The following is a 13166-nucleotide window of genomic DNA, read 5'->3' on the forward strand; positions in this document are numbered from 1 at the left end:
ATATATATATATATATATATATATATATATATATATATATATATATATATATATATATATATATATATATATATATATATATATATATATATATATATATATATATATATATATATATATATATATATATATATATATATATATATATATATATATATATATATATATATATATATATATATATATATATATATATATATATATATATATATATATATATATATATATATATATATATATATATATATATATATATATATATATATATATATATATATATATATATATATATATATATATATATATATATATTATATATATATATATATATATATATATATATATATATATATATATATATATATATATATATATATATATATATATATATATATATATATATATATATATATATATATATATATATATATATATATATATATATATATATATAATATATATATATATATATTATATATATATATATATATATATATATATATATATATATATATATATATATATATATATATATATATATATATATATATATATATATATATATATATATATATATATATATATATATATATATATATATATATATATATATATATATATATATATATATATATATATATATATATATATATATATATATATATATATATATATATATATATATATATATATATATATATATATATATATATATATATATATATATATATATATATATATATATATATATATATATATATATATATATATATATATATATATATATATATATATATATATATATATATATATATATATATATATATATATATATATATATATATATATATATATATATATATATATATATATATATATATATATATATATATATATATATATATATATATATATATATATATATATATATATATATATATATATATATATATATATATATATATATATATATATATATATATATATATATATATATATATATATATATATATATATATATATATATATATATATATATATATATATATATATATATATATATATATATATATATATATATATATATATATATATATATATATATATATATATATATATATATAACCTAACCTAAGCATTCTGCACATGTTAGCCAGAACTGTTTTCTGTTTAGAAAAAAAAAATACTAAAAAACTTCTCTACAATCTTTTTTGTACGACTAAGTAAACAAGTATATTTATAGCCCGCTTCACTTTGCATTCATTTTTGTAACATTGCGGGCTATAAATATACTTGTTTACTTAGTCGTACAAAAAAGATTGTAGAGAAGTTTTTTAGTATTTTTTTTTCTAAACAGAAAACAGTTCTGGCTAACATGTGCAGAATGCTTAGGTTAGAAATGTAAATCTTAGTACACCCAAATATATCAAAGAATACATTTGATGTATTATCACAGCAGGAATTGTAAAATCTAGTGGGTAGGATAGGTAGTTTTCAGAAAATACAGGATATAAATAGCAGAACATATTCATGATTCACTTCCTACATTGAGGATTGTCATATTTTTGTTCACCTGAATCTAAATTTTGAATGTTCACAAAGAAACTCGCTAATAACCAGACTACATGACACAAAATATTAATAAACTACTTCCCTCTGGGCCTGGTTCTTGCAATTCAAAAAGATTCCCAGATATACTTCGTTTATTGAGATTCCTAGTACTTTTAATTTAAAATGAAAGGAAATCCCATTTTTAACAACGGAGATAATAAGAATGGACGGCCTCTAAAATTGAAAAAATAAAATAATTATGCGTGCATTACCTGAAAAGGGATTATATGCAGAACGTGAGTTATATAATCTATAAAAGTCTCGACAGGCTCAAGTGTCTTAAAGTAATTGGATGACTCATAAACAAGCTTCGCAGCAAATAGAATAAATGACCCACAAGATGGACACCAAAGCTTTCTGTGGGACGAAATTCGAACAATTCAAAATAACCCCCGGACATACTTCTTTTTCCTTAGGTATTTAGCACTTTCATGGTGAAGTGAAATGAAATCCCAAATAAATCAGCTGCAATAATATAAAAGATTGAGACAACAACACACAACTTTTATATAAGAGAAAAGAAACTGAAATAAAAATTCTTTTTTTTACATCCACTCTTAAGAACATTAATCATTTGAAGAAAATAGTTTTTAAAGCTTTCAAGGCTGAGAAATGTGGTTATCTTTTTTGGCCAAACCTTTCACCCAAATAAGTATCAATTGAGATACAGAAAACAAGACTGCATAGATCGATGGGGCATACCTAATTTTGCGGCTAGGGCATAAACCTCAGCTTGATAAAAATGTTACACAACACATGTAGGGCTTTTGCAGCCAAAGTAACGCAGTGACATGATATTTCCGATAAAGCAACATAGTTTGTATATTCAGCCCAGCCTAGACACAAAACAACGTAGATACCTGCCTCAACTCTTTCTATAAATTAAGAAGCTAATTAAGCAGTTTTCACAAAATAACTCACATATAGCTCATAACCAAGAAAACAAATATAAGCGTCTCTGTAATGTACTATGACTTATCACCAACAATATTTAGGGCTTCTTTATATACATTGGGTAGGTTATCAATCCGATTTATTGGTGTGCTTGGAAGGTGGCTTAACAAATCTCGACTTTCTCGACAATCTAATATCAACGTCAATATCTTCTCAAGGGCTACATCACCTGCAAAACAAATTGTGTAAGTTACTCTTACTATTTATTTTATTTATTTACTTTATTTATTTTTCATTATTTTACTAGTGCACTGAGGACAGTTTCGAACAATATATTTGCATATTTATAGTCTCTTGTTTATATCTTTTTTCACTGGCTGGGAATATCCTTGTTTTTTTTTTCGTCAAAATTTTCTTCAGTTTGTCTTGCACAGCCTGTGCGGTCTTAGGAATCATTTACTATTGTAAATAGGATGTACAATAGTACAATAGGATGCACAGCCACCACACCTACTCGCAACAGCAAAAGTTTGGACATTTTTATAAATGGAAACCGGAACATAAACATAGCTCACCGGAACATAAACGTAGCTCAAATTCAATACTAGTAATGGCGACGCAATACTAACAGCAATATTACTACAGCTAATGGCGATGCTATCTAAATCTTGGCTCCTTATTTCTATATAGATGTTTTAACAGGTATTGGGAGATTCTCACATTCCTTCAACTCTTGAATTACTTCAGTCCTTCAAATGTGTCGTTTTAGCAACAAGAAATAACCCCAACACTCATGAGATAAAATCATATATCTGTCGGGAACCACCATATTTTCTCCAATGAAGTGATGATAGATTAAAAGATGACGTTTTTACAATTAACGTATATTTAAAATCATGAGTTCTAAAGACCATATATTTCTTGCATTTCAGACTCACTGCCTTTCTAAAAGACAATTAGTACAAAGGCAAGAAAATGATCTACCTAAGACCACGATGCCAATATGACTTGAACCTAACGATCAGTAGGTACGCATCTGATAAAAGATAACCAAAAATGAATGACGTTCCCACAAACATTCGACAAGTGGTAACTATGTCAAAATGCCTTCTTCTGGATAGGAAAAACAATCCATCTGTAATCTAGTTACAAATTACCAAAAGATATAGCTAAACGGGTTCAGTTTTTACGACATATATGGTAAAATTTCTCCAATTGCATATCATAGGCCGACGGCCAAATTTCACTAGATAAAGCTTCCATCGACCAAAAAGAGTGGATATTTATTTTATCTATTTCAAATAGCTTTTATTCGTAACTACAAGTACAAAGACAACACAAATAGTAAACGAAAACATATTTTTACAAAAAAATAACAAGAATTTATGTAAGAATTTTCTTTGAACATAGTATTTCTCACTAAGTGTTATTATATAACTTACTGCAAAAGCACTTAAACCCATGTACGTGTTATTTTATAATTGTGAGTGATATTCCAAAGGTCCTCAGACGTACTTAATTTTTTTGTTTCTGATCAATTTTTTTATCCTCTTGGCAAGTCAAATAACAATAAAGTGCATCGCACTTCATCTGCAAGACCATTTTACAGATCTCACTACATCACTACATCTGCAAGATCAAAGCATTTTATTTATTTCATGGTAGAAGCGGTAAAACTGCTGCTTCAGATAGTTTTTGTTCCTTTTTTAAATAGCCTTGTTTCAAATAAAGCATAAATAGACACAAATGCAAATGAAAGGTTCATTTTGAAGGGGACGGAGGGGAAGAATTTACTTCTGAAGGGATTTAGCTCTGCATACTCTTTTTCTCTTCATACAAAGCTTAACCTATTTTGCTAAGTAAGAAACAACTTACCTATTCCATCCAAAAGAGCACACCAGCTACCTCGAAGACATTCAACCACCCCTTCATCTTCTTTATCCTTTGACTGAGATAATACAACCAAACCAGGCACTAACGACCACTGAATTTCCCCAGTCAGCTGATCTGACCCTTTACCGGCACGAAATTTGGAAATATAGATGGCATTCAGCTCCTAAAATTATACTTCATAAAAACAGCCGTTGTATTAACATATCAGTAAAATTAGACTGAGAAACCCTAGCTAATTCAAATTTCCCATAAAAGCAATGTAAATACCTTTGACTATTTTGACAACCAATGAAAGGCCTGAAAATAACGACGTGGTGTTCATTTGAGCTTTGTCTTTAAGGTGTACACCGGGTACCGTGGCAAACACTGTGTCTGGCCCAAAAAAGAACGCGTAGACATAGCACAGTATAATGTTATTTGCTGTCAACAGTGTCATAATGTCTTTGGTTGTAACTCAAATTTAGTGTAAAAAATAGGAATGGGGAAGTTGAATAAAAGGTGAAACAAATTTTAATTTTAAACTAACTGACCCCCAAAGTAATTTTGATCCGTGTTCTTTCTTTTCTTTCTTCCGCTCGGTCCACTCTCTTAAGCTCAACACGCTTGGTTGATTAGTAAAATCCATTGTCATTTACATAATTCTGTTCTCAAGTTGTCTATATGGTAATGGTGTTTTTCTCGTTTTTTTTTTCAGAAATGTAAATTTTAAGAAGGTGAGTTTTTTTTTCAATAAAAATACCAAAAAGTATCTCCTCTCCAATTGACGGCACATGCTTTAGACATATATACCTAGATTATCTAAATTATAATTAAAAAGCTTGATTATCTACAATTGTAGAAGAATTATCCATATTCAAGTTCAACGCAGCCCAACAGATTGATTCACAAAAATCTTCCTTTTTTTTGTTGTCACTCGATGAGAGCTTTTATCTAATATTCACGACACTATTGCCAAAGCTTACACGTAAAACTTTTGAAGTCATTTTTGTATATATACAAGGCGTATTTTTTCTCCTTTTTTTAAAAAATGTTTTTTGTTTTTTTTTTACTAATGAAGGTGATGAAATGAGGGATTCATCAAAACTAACCTGCTAAAGATGCTGAGCTAATTTAGGGCAAATTATAGATTACCTGTAAAGCTTTTCTAAGACACGCAAATATCACAGATGCATTTATCCGTCGGTTTTCTCCCAGCTCTCGATCGGCTCTCCCATCAAAGTAAACTCTCGATAAAACAGGAATACACTCATCATATCTAAAAAGAAAATCATAGAATTCAATATTCAATCAAATTATTTGAGCAACTAACCAAAAGACTATAGGAAACAAGAAAGACTACAAATTCAAGCTGGGATCAAGGCAGAAAAACCATTGAATCAAATTACATGGTGTAGTGATTCTCAGTCCTTTTTTTGATCAGTTTAGATTACTTTTTTTTAAGGCTGATTATGAAATTTAGATTTGGAATGCTCATTTTTAATTCAGTTCCTATCCCTTTCTAGATTTGTTTTCTTTTCTGCTTCTTTTAAAGCTTTTCTTTTAACTAGCTTCATGAAAAAATAGTAAAAAAATAATTAGAAAATCAGAAAAAAGAAAGCTCGGATAACTTCTAGGTAATTTGAAACCACAACTATTTCTAGACATATGAAAGTTGTGAATCGGGTATCTATCATCACCTTAAAAAGACACGACGCAAAAAATGACTGCAGGAACCCTTGTCCGATCAGGCGCTCATTGAAACGAGTATGTGTTATTGAAGCAACAAACCAGTAAGATCAACCAATTTATTAACTTCAAAAATTTATAGAGAGAAAAAGACTAAACAATAGTCAAAACAAGGCTCTATGACTGAAAAAAAAAGTTGGGGAAATAATTAATCAAATTCAAGTCCCCTTCGAGCTTTAAAAAGGCGGTAAGTTACACAAAGAAAATATGGCTATCATGGTTACAACACCAGCTGCAACATAGCCCATAGTAAACAAAAATTAAAAATCGCGTTAAAAAAAAACGGTTAGTGAGGAAAAACTGTCATTTGTAGCTGATTCAGGAATGGTAACTATTATTTAAATTAGTTTTAAGAGACTTAAAATCAAAACAAAAGTACATAGTCGGATCGAAACAATGGTACACCTTTGAAATCGCCATGACCAGAAACCCTGTACAGGAGACTTACAGTCTCCTGGCTTGAACAACAAGGAAAATCGCTTTTTTGCATGGGTAGCACTGATATCTCCTCTTTTTTCTTTTTCTCCATTGCTAGCGAGGCACTGGAACTTCAGATGTATGCTCTCTAGAGTGAAAATCGTATAACCTTTTGCAGTTTTTTTCTGTAGTTTTTACTACCTGAGCCACCCCAATCAAGCCGTCGCTATACAGAAAAATGACTTAATTAGACTGCGTTTCCAATCCACCGCTTTAGCATCATCTACTTTGGCGTTGCTAGTACATTACACTTATTGAAAAGAAGCATAGATGGCGGTTCAACCACTTGTATAAATAGATGGAAAAGGAGGAAACGTGGATGCCGAGCAGGGAGAAATGAAAGAAGAAGGTGCGCGGAATAAGCTGTTCCAATAATTGTTACAAAACATGCTAACCTTCAATCGTCAAAGTTAATTTCTCGTCGAACACTGGTAAAAATTCAACTGACCAAAACAGCTGAAATTCCAAAACTAAAGCGATTTGACGAGACCCCCCTGAGCGACATCCAAGAAACTCAACTTGTTCTGAGACCAATAGAGTCCCACTGCACCACGCCGAACTTCATTCTGGTAAATTACCGATCTCTCTGTAATAAGCTGGAAGATTTCGAAGTTTTAATCCGTGGTGAAAACGCAGCAGTTCCTGCTATAATAGAAATCTCGAATCTTGACGATGCCTCAGGACAAATTGCAGGATATAATTCATTTCTCAGCACGAGTAGCAGTAGAGGTGACTACCGACTCGATGGAGATGTTGGAATCTATGCGCGGAAAGACATTTCATACAAACTTCTCTCCGAATATACTAACCCGAACCACGAGGTTATCTGGGCCATGTGCCAATTCCCTTGTCTATCTCTTCGCTTTGCTTTACTCTTTACGTGCTTTACTCTAACTATCTTGAAATATTCACAACAAAGACAGTGACCTTGAGCGAATACGACAAACATGGATTATCCCTGCAATAAAAGCTAAAATTCGTGAACGACGTTATCTTTACAAACGTGGTAAAGCAAACCAAGGAGCAATTGTACGGAACCAAGTAGTGTGCATGGTACACCAAAACTAAATATGGCCGTGAAAAAGTTGTGCCACTTCTGAACAGTGAGGCTGCCAAATGACACCGCTCCGTCAAGAAATTAAGCGGAAAGTCATCAAAACCTACTGTTACGATAACAAACGATAGCGGACGATTACTGGGGTCTTGTGCTGTAAACGCCTTCTTAACCTCTATATAAACTACATTTCCTCTTGTGACTGCCCAGGAAAAGAATATCTGCTTGAAGACTGCCCCCATGAGAGTTTAATTAAACTAAGTGAGTTGGATGTGTGCAAGAAGCTGAAAAAATAAAAACAGGAGTCTCACCTTTTCCCGACGAAATCACTACAAAACTCATCCATAAAATTGGTATTTTCCTCACTCTACCCCTTTCCACTCTGATTAATCAGCACTTTGCGTCCGGAGTGTTTCCCTCGCTTTGGAAAAAAGCACACACACGTGTTATCCCGAAGATAAACCAACCTAAGAGCTGTTATGACTTGAGACCCATCTTCCTAACCCCGTGGGTTGCGAAAGTGACGCAATCTTTCATACTTCGCTGCCTGTTCGCTCAAGTGCGTAAATCCATAGACAAATATCAGTACAGAGGACTCTCTAAATGCGGAACTTTCGTCTACCTATTAAGAATATTCGGCCGTATTCTAAAGTCAAAAGAGACCCCGGGCTGTTTTGTTGACCTAACTGTGATCGACTTTCTCAGAGCCTTTGACCTTCTATCTCACCTCAGTGCATGCCTTAACTTGAAGCCAAGCGTCAAACTCTAACAACTGGATTTTCTGTCTAGACGGCAGCAGAAGGTATTCACCCTCCATGATGAAGACAATGACTCCGACTGGATTGATACAACCTGCAGGGCCCCACAAGGCACCAAACTTGCAGGCATAACATTTCCTGCTATCATTAACTACATCCTGAACGAGCATGAAGAAAGGTATAAATTTGTAGATGGCTTATCTCCCATGCTTTCTTATCTACTTGAAGGTAATACTCCTGTAGCGCTGTTTGCTAGTGACATTTTCGATGAACTAAATTTTCAATGTAACGAGTCCAATCTAACCATTAATACTACAAAGTCGAAAATAATCCGGCTGAAACCCCCTAAAAAGAGACCTTACCTCCCCTGAAGTCCCGTTTCCTGTTGTGTCAAAAGTGAAAATACTGGGAGTCATTTTCTCCAAAGACTATTCTTATACCGCACATGTTGATGGTGTAATTAAGAAGGGCAACACTTCCCTACAAACACTGACTAAAATGCGTTGTTTCAGTTGCGATGTCAAAAGTCTCCTCCGCACCTGCCTTTGCTATTTATTTATTTATTTTATTTTTCCCCCACATGATACATAAAGTAAATATGGCGGAGTAAGAATAAATATAAAAAAGACAAATGTCATATGAGAACAAAGAAAGGGAACAAAAAATGAAAAGAGAAAAAACAAATAGGTGAAAAAACGAGGATTTTATCAGCCAGTAGCTAAATATTGAAAAACAAGCAAATATTTCGACAAGGACCTCCGCCAAGTCGTCCTCAGTGCTCAAAGAAAACAAAGAAAAAAAAACAAAAAAAAAACAGCAAAATCTAACCTTTATAAGTGACCTGCACGAGAGGAAGACAGATACTGACTCAACCAACAAAAAACCAAGTTTAAATCAATGAAAGAGAAGTTACCAATTAGATTGAATAAGTATCCTTTGCCTTGCAACAGATTTCGCCTGTCTACAATTTCGGTTTTCATTAGATATGCGGACATGTTGTCTTAAATTAGATTGAGCGGAAATATTCATAGATTCTTTTAATATTAAATTATTATAAATTGGGCTTAAGGAAATATCTCCCGTGTCTCTATTTATAGCCAAATTTCTATTTATATGTTTTTTTATCTCAATAGCCTCTTTAAAAGATTGCGGTAGACCATTTACAGTAGATATTAAAGTTGCCTCTTCAAAAAGAACTAAATGGGCAGGATTTTCGTATATATGCTGGGCCAGAGCTGAATCAAAGTTGTCATTTTTATTTTCCAATCTCAGGGACTTGTCTATTGAAATTTTGTGTTCTTGCAATCGTTCCCCTAGTTGTTGATTGGTCCTTCCAATGTAAAATCTTCCACATGAACAAGGGACTCTGTAGACACCACTACCTAGTATAGGGTCCGTTTTATCCTTTCCCGAGTTGAAAAAATGTTCAACTTTTTGTTCAGTTTTAAAAGAAACAGAGAGATTATGTCTTTTTAAAATTTTTCCAAGTTTGTCGCTGAGTTTTGATACGTACGGTAATGTAGTGAAAGTTTTTTTCTCAATTGCCAGTGTACCTGAATCAAGGGGGACGGGCTTCCTGTTTTCCTGTTTAATCTTTTTTAATCGTCTATCTATTATATTTTCAATGAGGTTGATTGGGTAGCCATTGCAGAATAGAATGTCCTTAACATAGTCTAACTCGGATTTTACATGATTACGTGAACATATTTTTAGAACCCTGTCGACTAAAGAAATTACTACCCCTCTTTTTACACAAGGAGGGTGATTTGACGAGAAATGTAGATACCGATCATTATGGGTTGGCTTTCTATATATAGAAAAATCCAGGCTGGGAATATTTTTTATAATTAAAACATCCAAGAAAGGGAGCTTTCCTGAATCTTCCAGTTCTATTGTGAATTGAAGATTCGAATCAAAAGAATTCAAATGTGCCAAAAAAACTTTTAGAGAGTTCTGACCATGTTCCCAAACAGCAAGAATATCATCAACGAAACGAAACCAGAGAGAGTGTTTTAAGGGGAAACTATGCAAAGCAGACTGTTCTATGAAATCCATGTAAAAATTTGCCAAAAAAGGAGACAAAACAGTGCCCATGGGCAGGCCCTTGACCTGAAGGAAAAATTTTTCTCGAAACCTAAAATATAAAGAGAACTTGTTGCAAAGACGTACAAGCGTCATTATTGTGTCAATTTCCAAGGTTTTGTAATCTGCCCAAGTAGAATTTTCCTCTAATTTTCTTTGTAAACCAAAAGGTTGTTCAGCCCCGAAATTTTACGGTCTACCCAAAATTCATAAGAAGGATACTCCGTTACGTCCTATTGTAGCATGTTATAGCTCTCCAGCTACAGGCGTAGGAAAATTCTTAGCTACAATTTTCAAGTATCTTCTAACAACACAAAAATCTTATATAAAAAATTCCATAGATCTTGTTGAGAAGCTGAAAAATCATAGTATAACAGAAAAAACTATCTTATCTAGTTTTGATGCAATTTCCATGTACACTTCATGCGATGTCCATAAATGTGAACAGGCCTTACAAAGAAAATTAGAGGAAAATTCTACTTGGGCAGATTACAAAACCTTGGAAATTGACACAATAATGACGCTTGTACGTCTTTGCAACAAGTTCTCTTTATATTTTAGGTTTCGAGAAAAATTTTTCCTTCAGGTCAAGGGCCTGCCCATGGGCACTGTTTTGTCTCCTTTTTTGGCAAATTTTTACATGGATTTCATAGAACAGTCTGCTTTGCATAGTTTCCCCTTAAAACACTCTCTCTGGTTTCGTTTCGTTGATGATATTCTTGCTGTTTGGGAACATGGTCAGAACTCTCTAAAAGTTTTTTTGGCACATTTGAATTCTTTTGATTCGAATCTTCAATTCACAATAGAACTGGAAGATTCAGGAAAGCTCCCTTTCTTGGATGTTTTAATTATAAAAAATATTCCCAGCCTGGATTTTTCTATATATAGAAAGCCAACCCATAATGATCGGTATCTACATTTCTCGTCAAATCACCCTCCTTGTGTAAAAAGAGGGGTAGTAATTTCTTTAGTCGACAGGGTTCTAAAAATATGTTCACGTAATCATGTAAAATCCGAGTTAGACTATGTTAAGGACATTCTATTCTGCAATGGCTACCCAATCAACCTCATTGAAAATATAATAGATAGACGATTAAAAAAGATTAAACAGGAAAACAGGAAGCCCGTCCCCCTTGATTCAGGTACACTGGCAATTGAGAAAAAAACTTTCACTACATTACCATACGTATCAAAACTCAGCGACAAACTTGGAAAAATTTTAAAAAGACATAATCTCTCTGTTTCTTTTAAAACTGAACAAAAAGTTGAACATTTTTTCAACTCGGGAAAGGATAAAACGGACCCTATACTAGGTAGTGGTGTCTACAGAGTCCCTTGTTCATGTGGAAGATTTTACATTGGAAGGACCAATCAACAACTAGGGGAACGATTGCAAGAACACAAAATTTCAATAGACAAGTCCCTGAGATTGGAAAATAAAAATGACAACTTTGATTCAGCTCTGGCCCAGCATATATACGAAAATCCTGCCCATTTAGTTCTTTTTGAAGAGGCAACTTTAATATCTACTGTAAATGGTCTACCGCAATCTTTTAAAGAGGCTATTGAGATAAAAAAACATATAAATAGAAATTTGGCTATAAATAGAGACACGGGAGATATTTCCTTAAGCCCAATTTATAATAATTTAATATTAAAAGAATCTATGAATATTTCCGCTCAATCTAATTTAAGACAACATGTCCGCATATCTAATGAAAACCGAAATTGTAGACAGGCGAAATCTGTTGCAAGGCAAAGGATACTTATTCAATCTAATTGGTAACTTCTCTTTCATTGATTTAAACTTGGTTTTTTGTTGGTTGAGTCAGTATCTGTCTTCCTCTCGTGCAGGTCACTTATAAAGGTTAGATTTTGCTGGTTTTTTTTTTTTTTTTTTTTTTTTTTTTTTTTTTTTTTTTTTTCTTTGTTTTCTTTGAGCACTGAGGACGAATTGGCGGAGGTCCTTGTCGAAATATTTGCTTGTTTCTCAATATTTAGCTACTGGCTGATAAAATCCTCGTTTTTTCACCTATTTGTTTTTTCTCTTTTCATTTTTTGTTCCCTTTCTTTGTTCTCATATGTCATGCATAGCCAGTATGGTCTCAGAACGTATTTAAAGACAAATGTATATAAATACTTTTTCTAATTTTATTTATTGAAATAATGTAATGTGAATAATGAGATATAATGCAATGTAAATAATGTGAAATCAAACAGTTCGTGGTAACGAACTAAGGAGCGACCCGGCTCAATAGTAAACGAAACTCTAAAAAACGAAATTTTGATACTAAAAGATACATCAAAAGAATCGGATTTTCATGCTGATTTTCAATATATAAGTTTCATCAAATTTAGTCTTTGTCACCAAAAGTTACGAGCCTGAGAAAATGTGCCTTATTTTGGAAAATAGGGGGAAACACCCCCTAAAAGTCATAGAATCTTAACGAAAACCACACCATCGCATTCAGCGTATCAGAGAACCCTTTTGCAAACATTTCAAGCTCCTATCTAAAAAATGTGGAATTTCGTATTTTTTGCCAGAAGACAGATCATGGGTGCGTGTTTATTTTTTTTTTTTTTCAGGGTCATCCTATTGACCAAGTGGTCCTAGAATGTCGCAAGAGGGCCCATTCTAACGGAAATAAAAAGTTCTAGTGCCCTTTTAAGTG

At 32.2% G+C, this 13166-nt stretch overlaps 1 protein-coding gene across 1 annotated transcript in view; it reads right to left on the bottom strand.

Annotated features, from left to right (window-relative positions):
• Positions 1–1247: 1247 nt before the first annotated feature.
• Positions 1248–13166, bottom strand: part of LOC136030150 (ubiquitin carboxyl-terminal hydrolase 28-like) — a 58673-nt gene continuing 46754 nt past the window's right edge. Inside the window, exons 13-15 of the mRNA XM_065708853.1 lie at positions 5530–5653; positions 4381–4561; positions 1248–2734 (exon numbers count right to left, since the gene is read on the bottom strand). Of these exons, the coding sequence (XP_065564925.1) occupies positions 2580–2734; positions 4381–4561; positions 5530–5653 (460 nt within the window). The 3' untranslated portion in view covers positions 1248–2579. The remainder of the gene's footprint in view (positions 2735–4380; positions 4562–5529; positions 5654–13166) is intronic.

Source organism: Artemia franciscana, chromosome 8, assembly GCF_032884065.1.
Source record: "Artemia franciscana chromosome 8, ASM3288406v1, whole genome shotgun sequence".
Lineage (NCBI taxonomy): Eukaryota > Metazoa > Arthropoda > Branchiopoda > Anostraca > Artemiidae > Artemia > Artemia franciscana.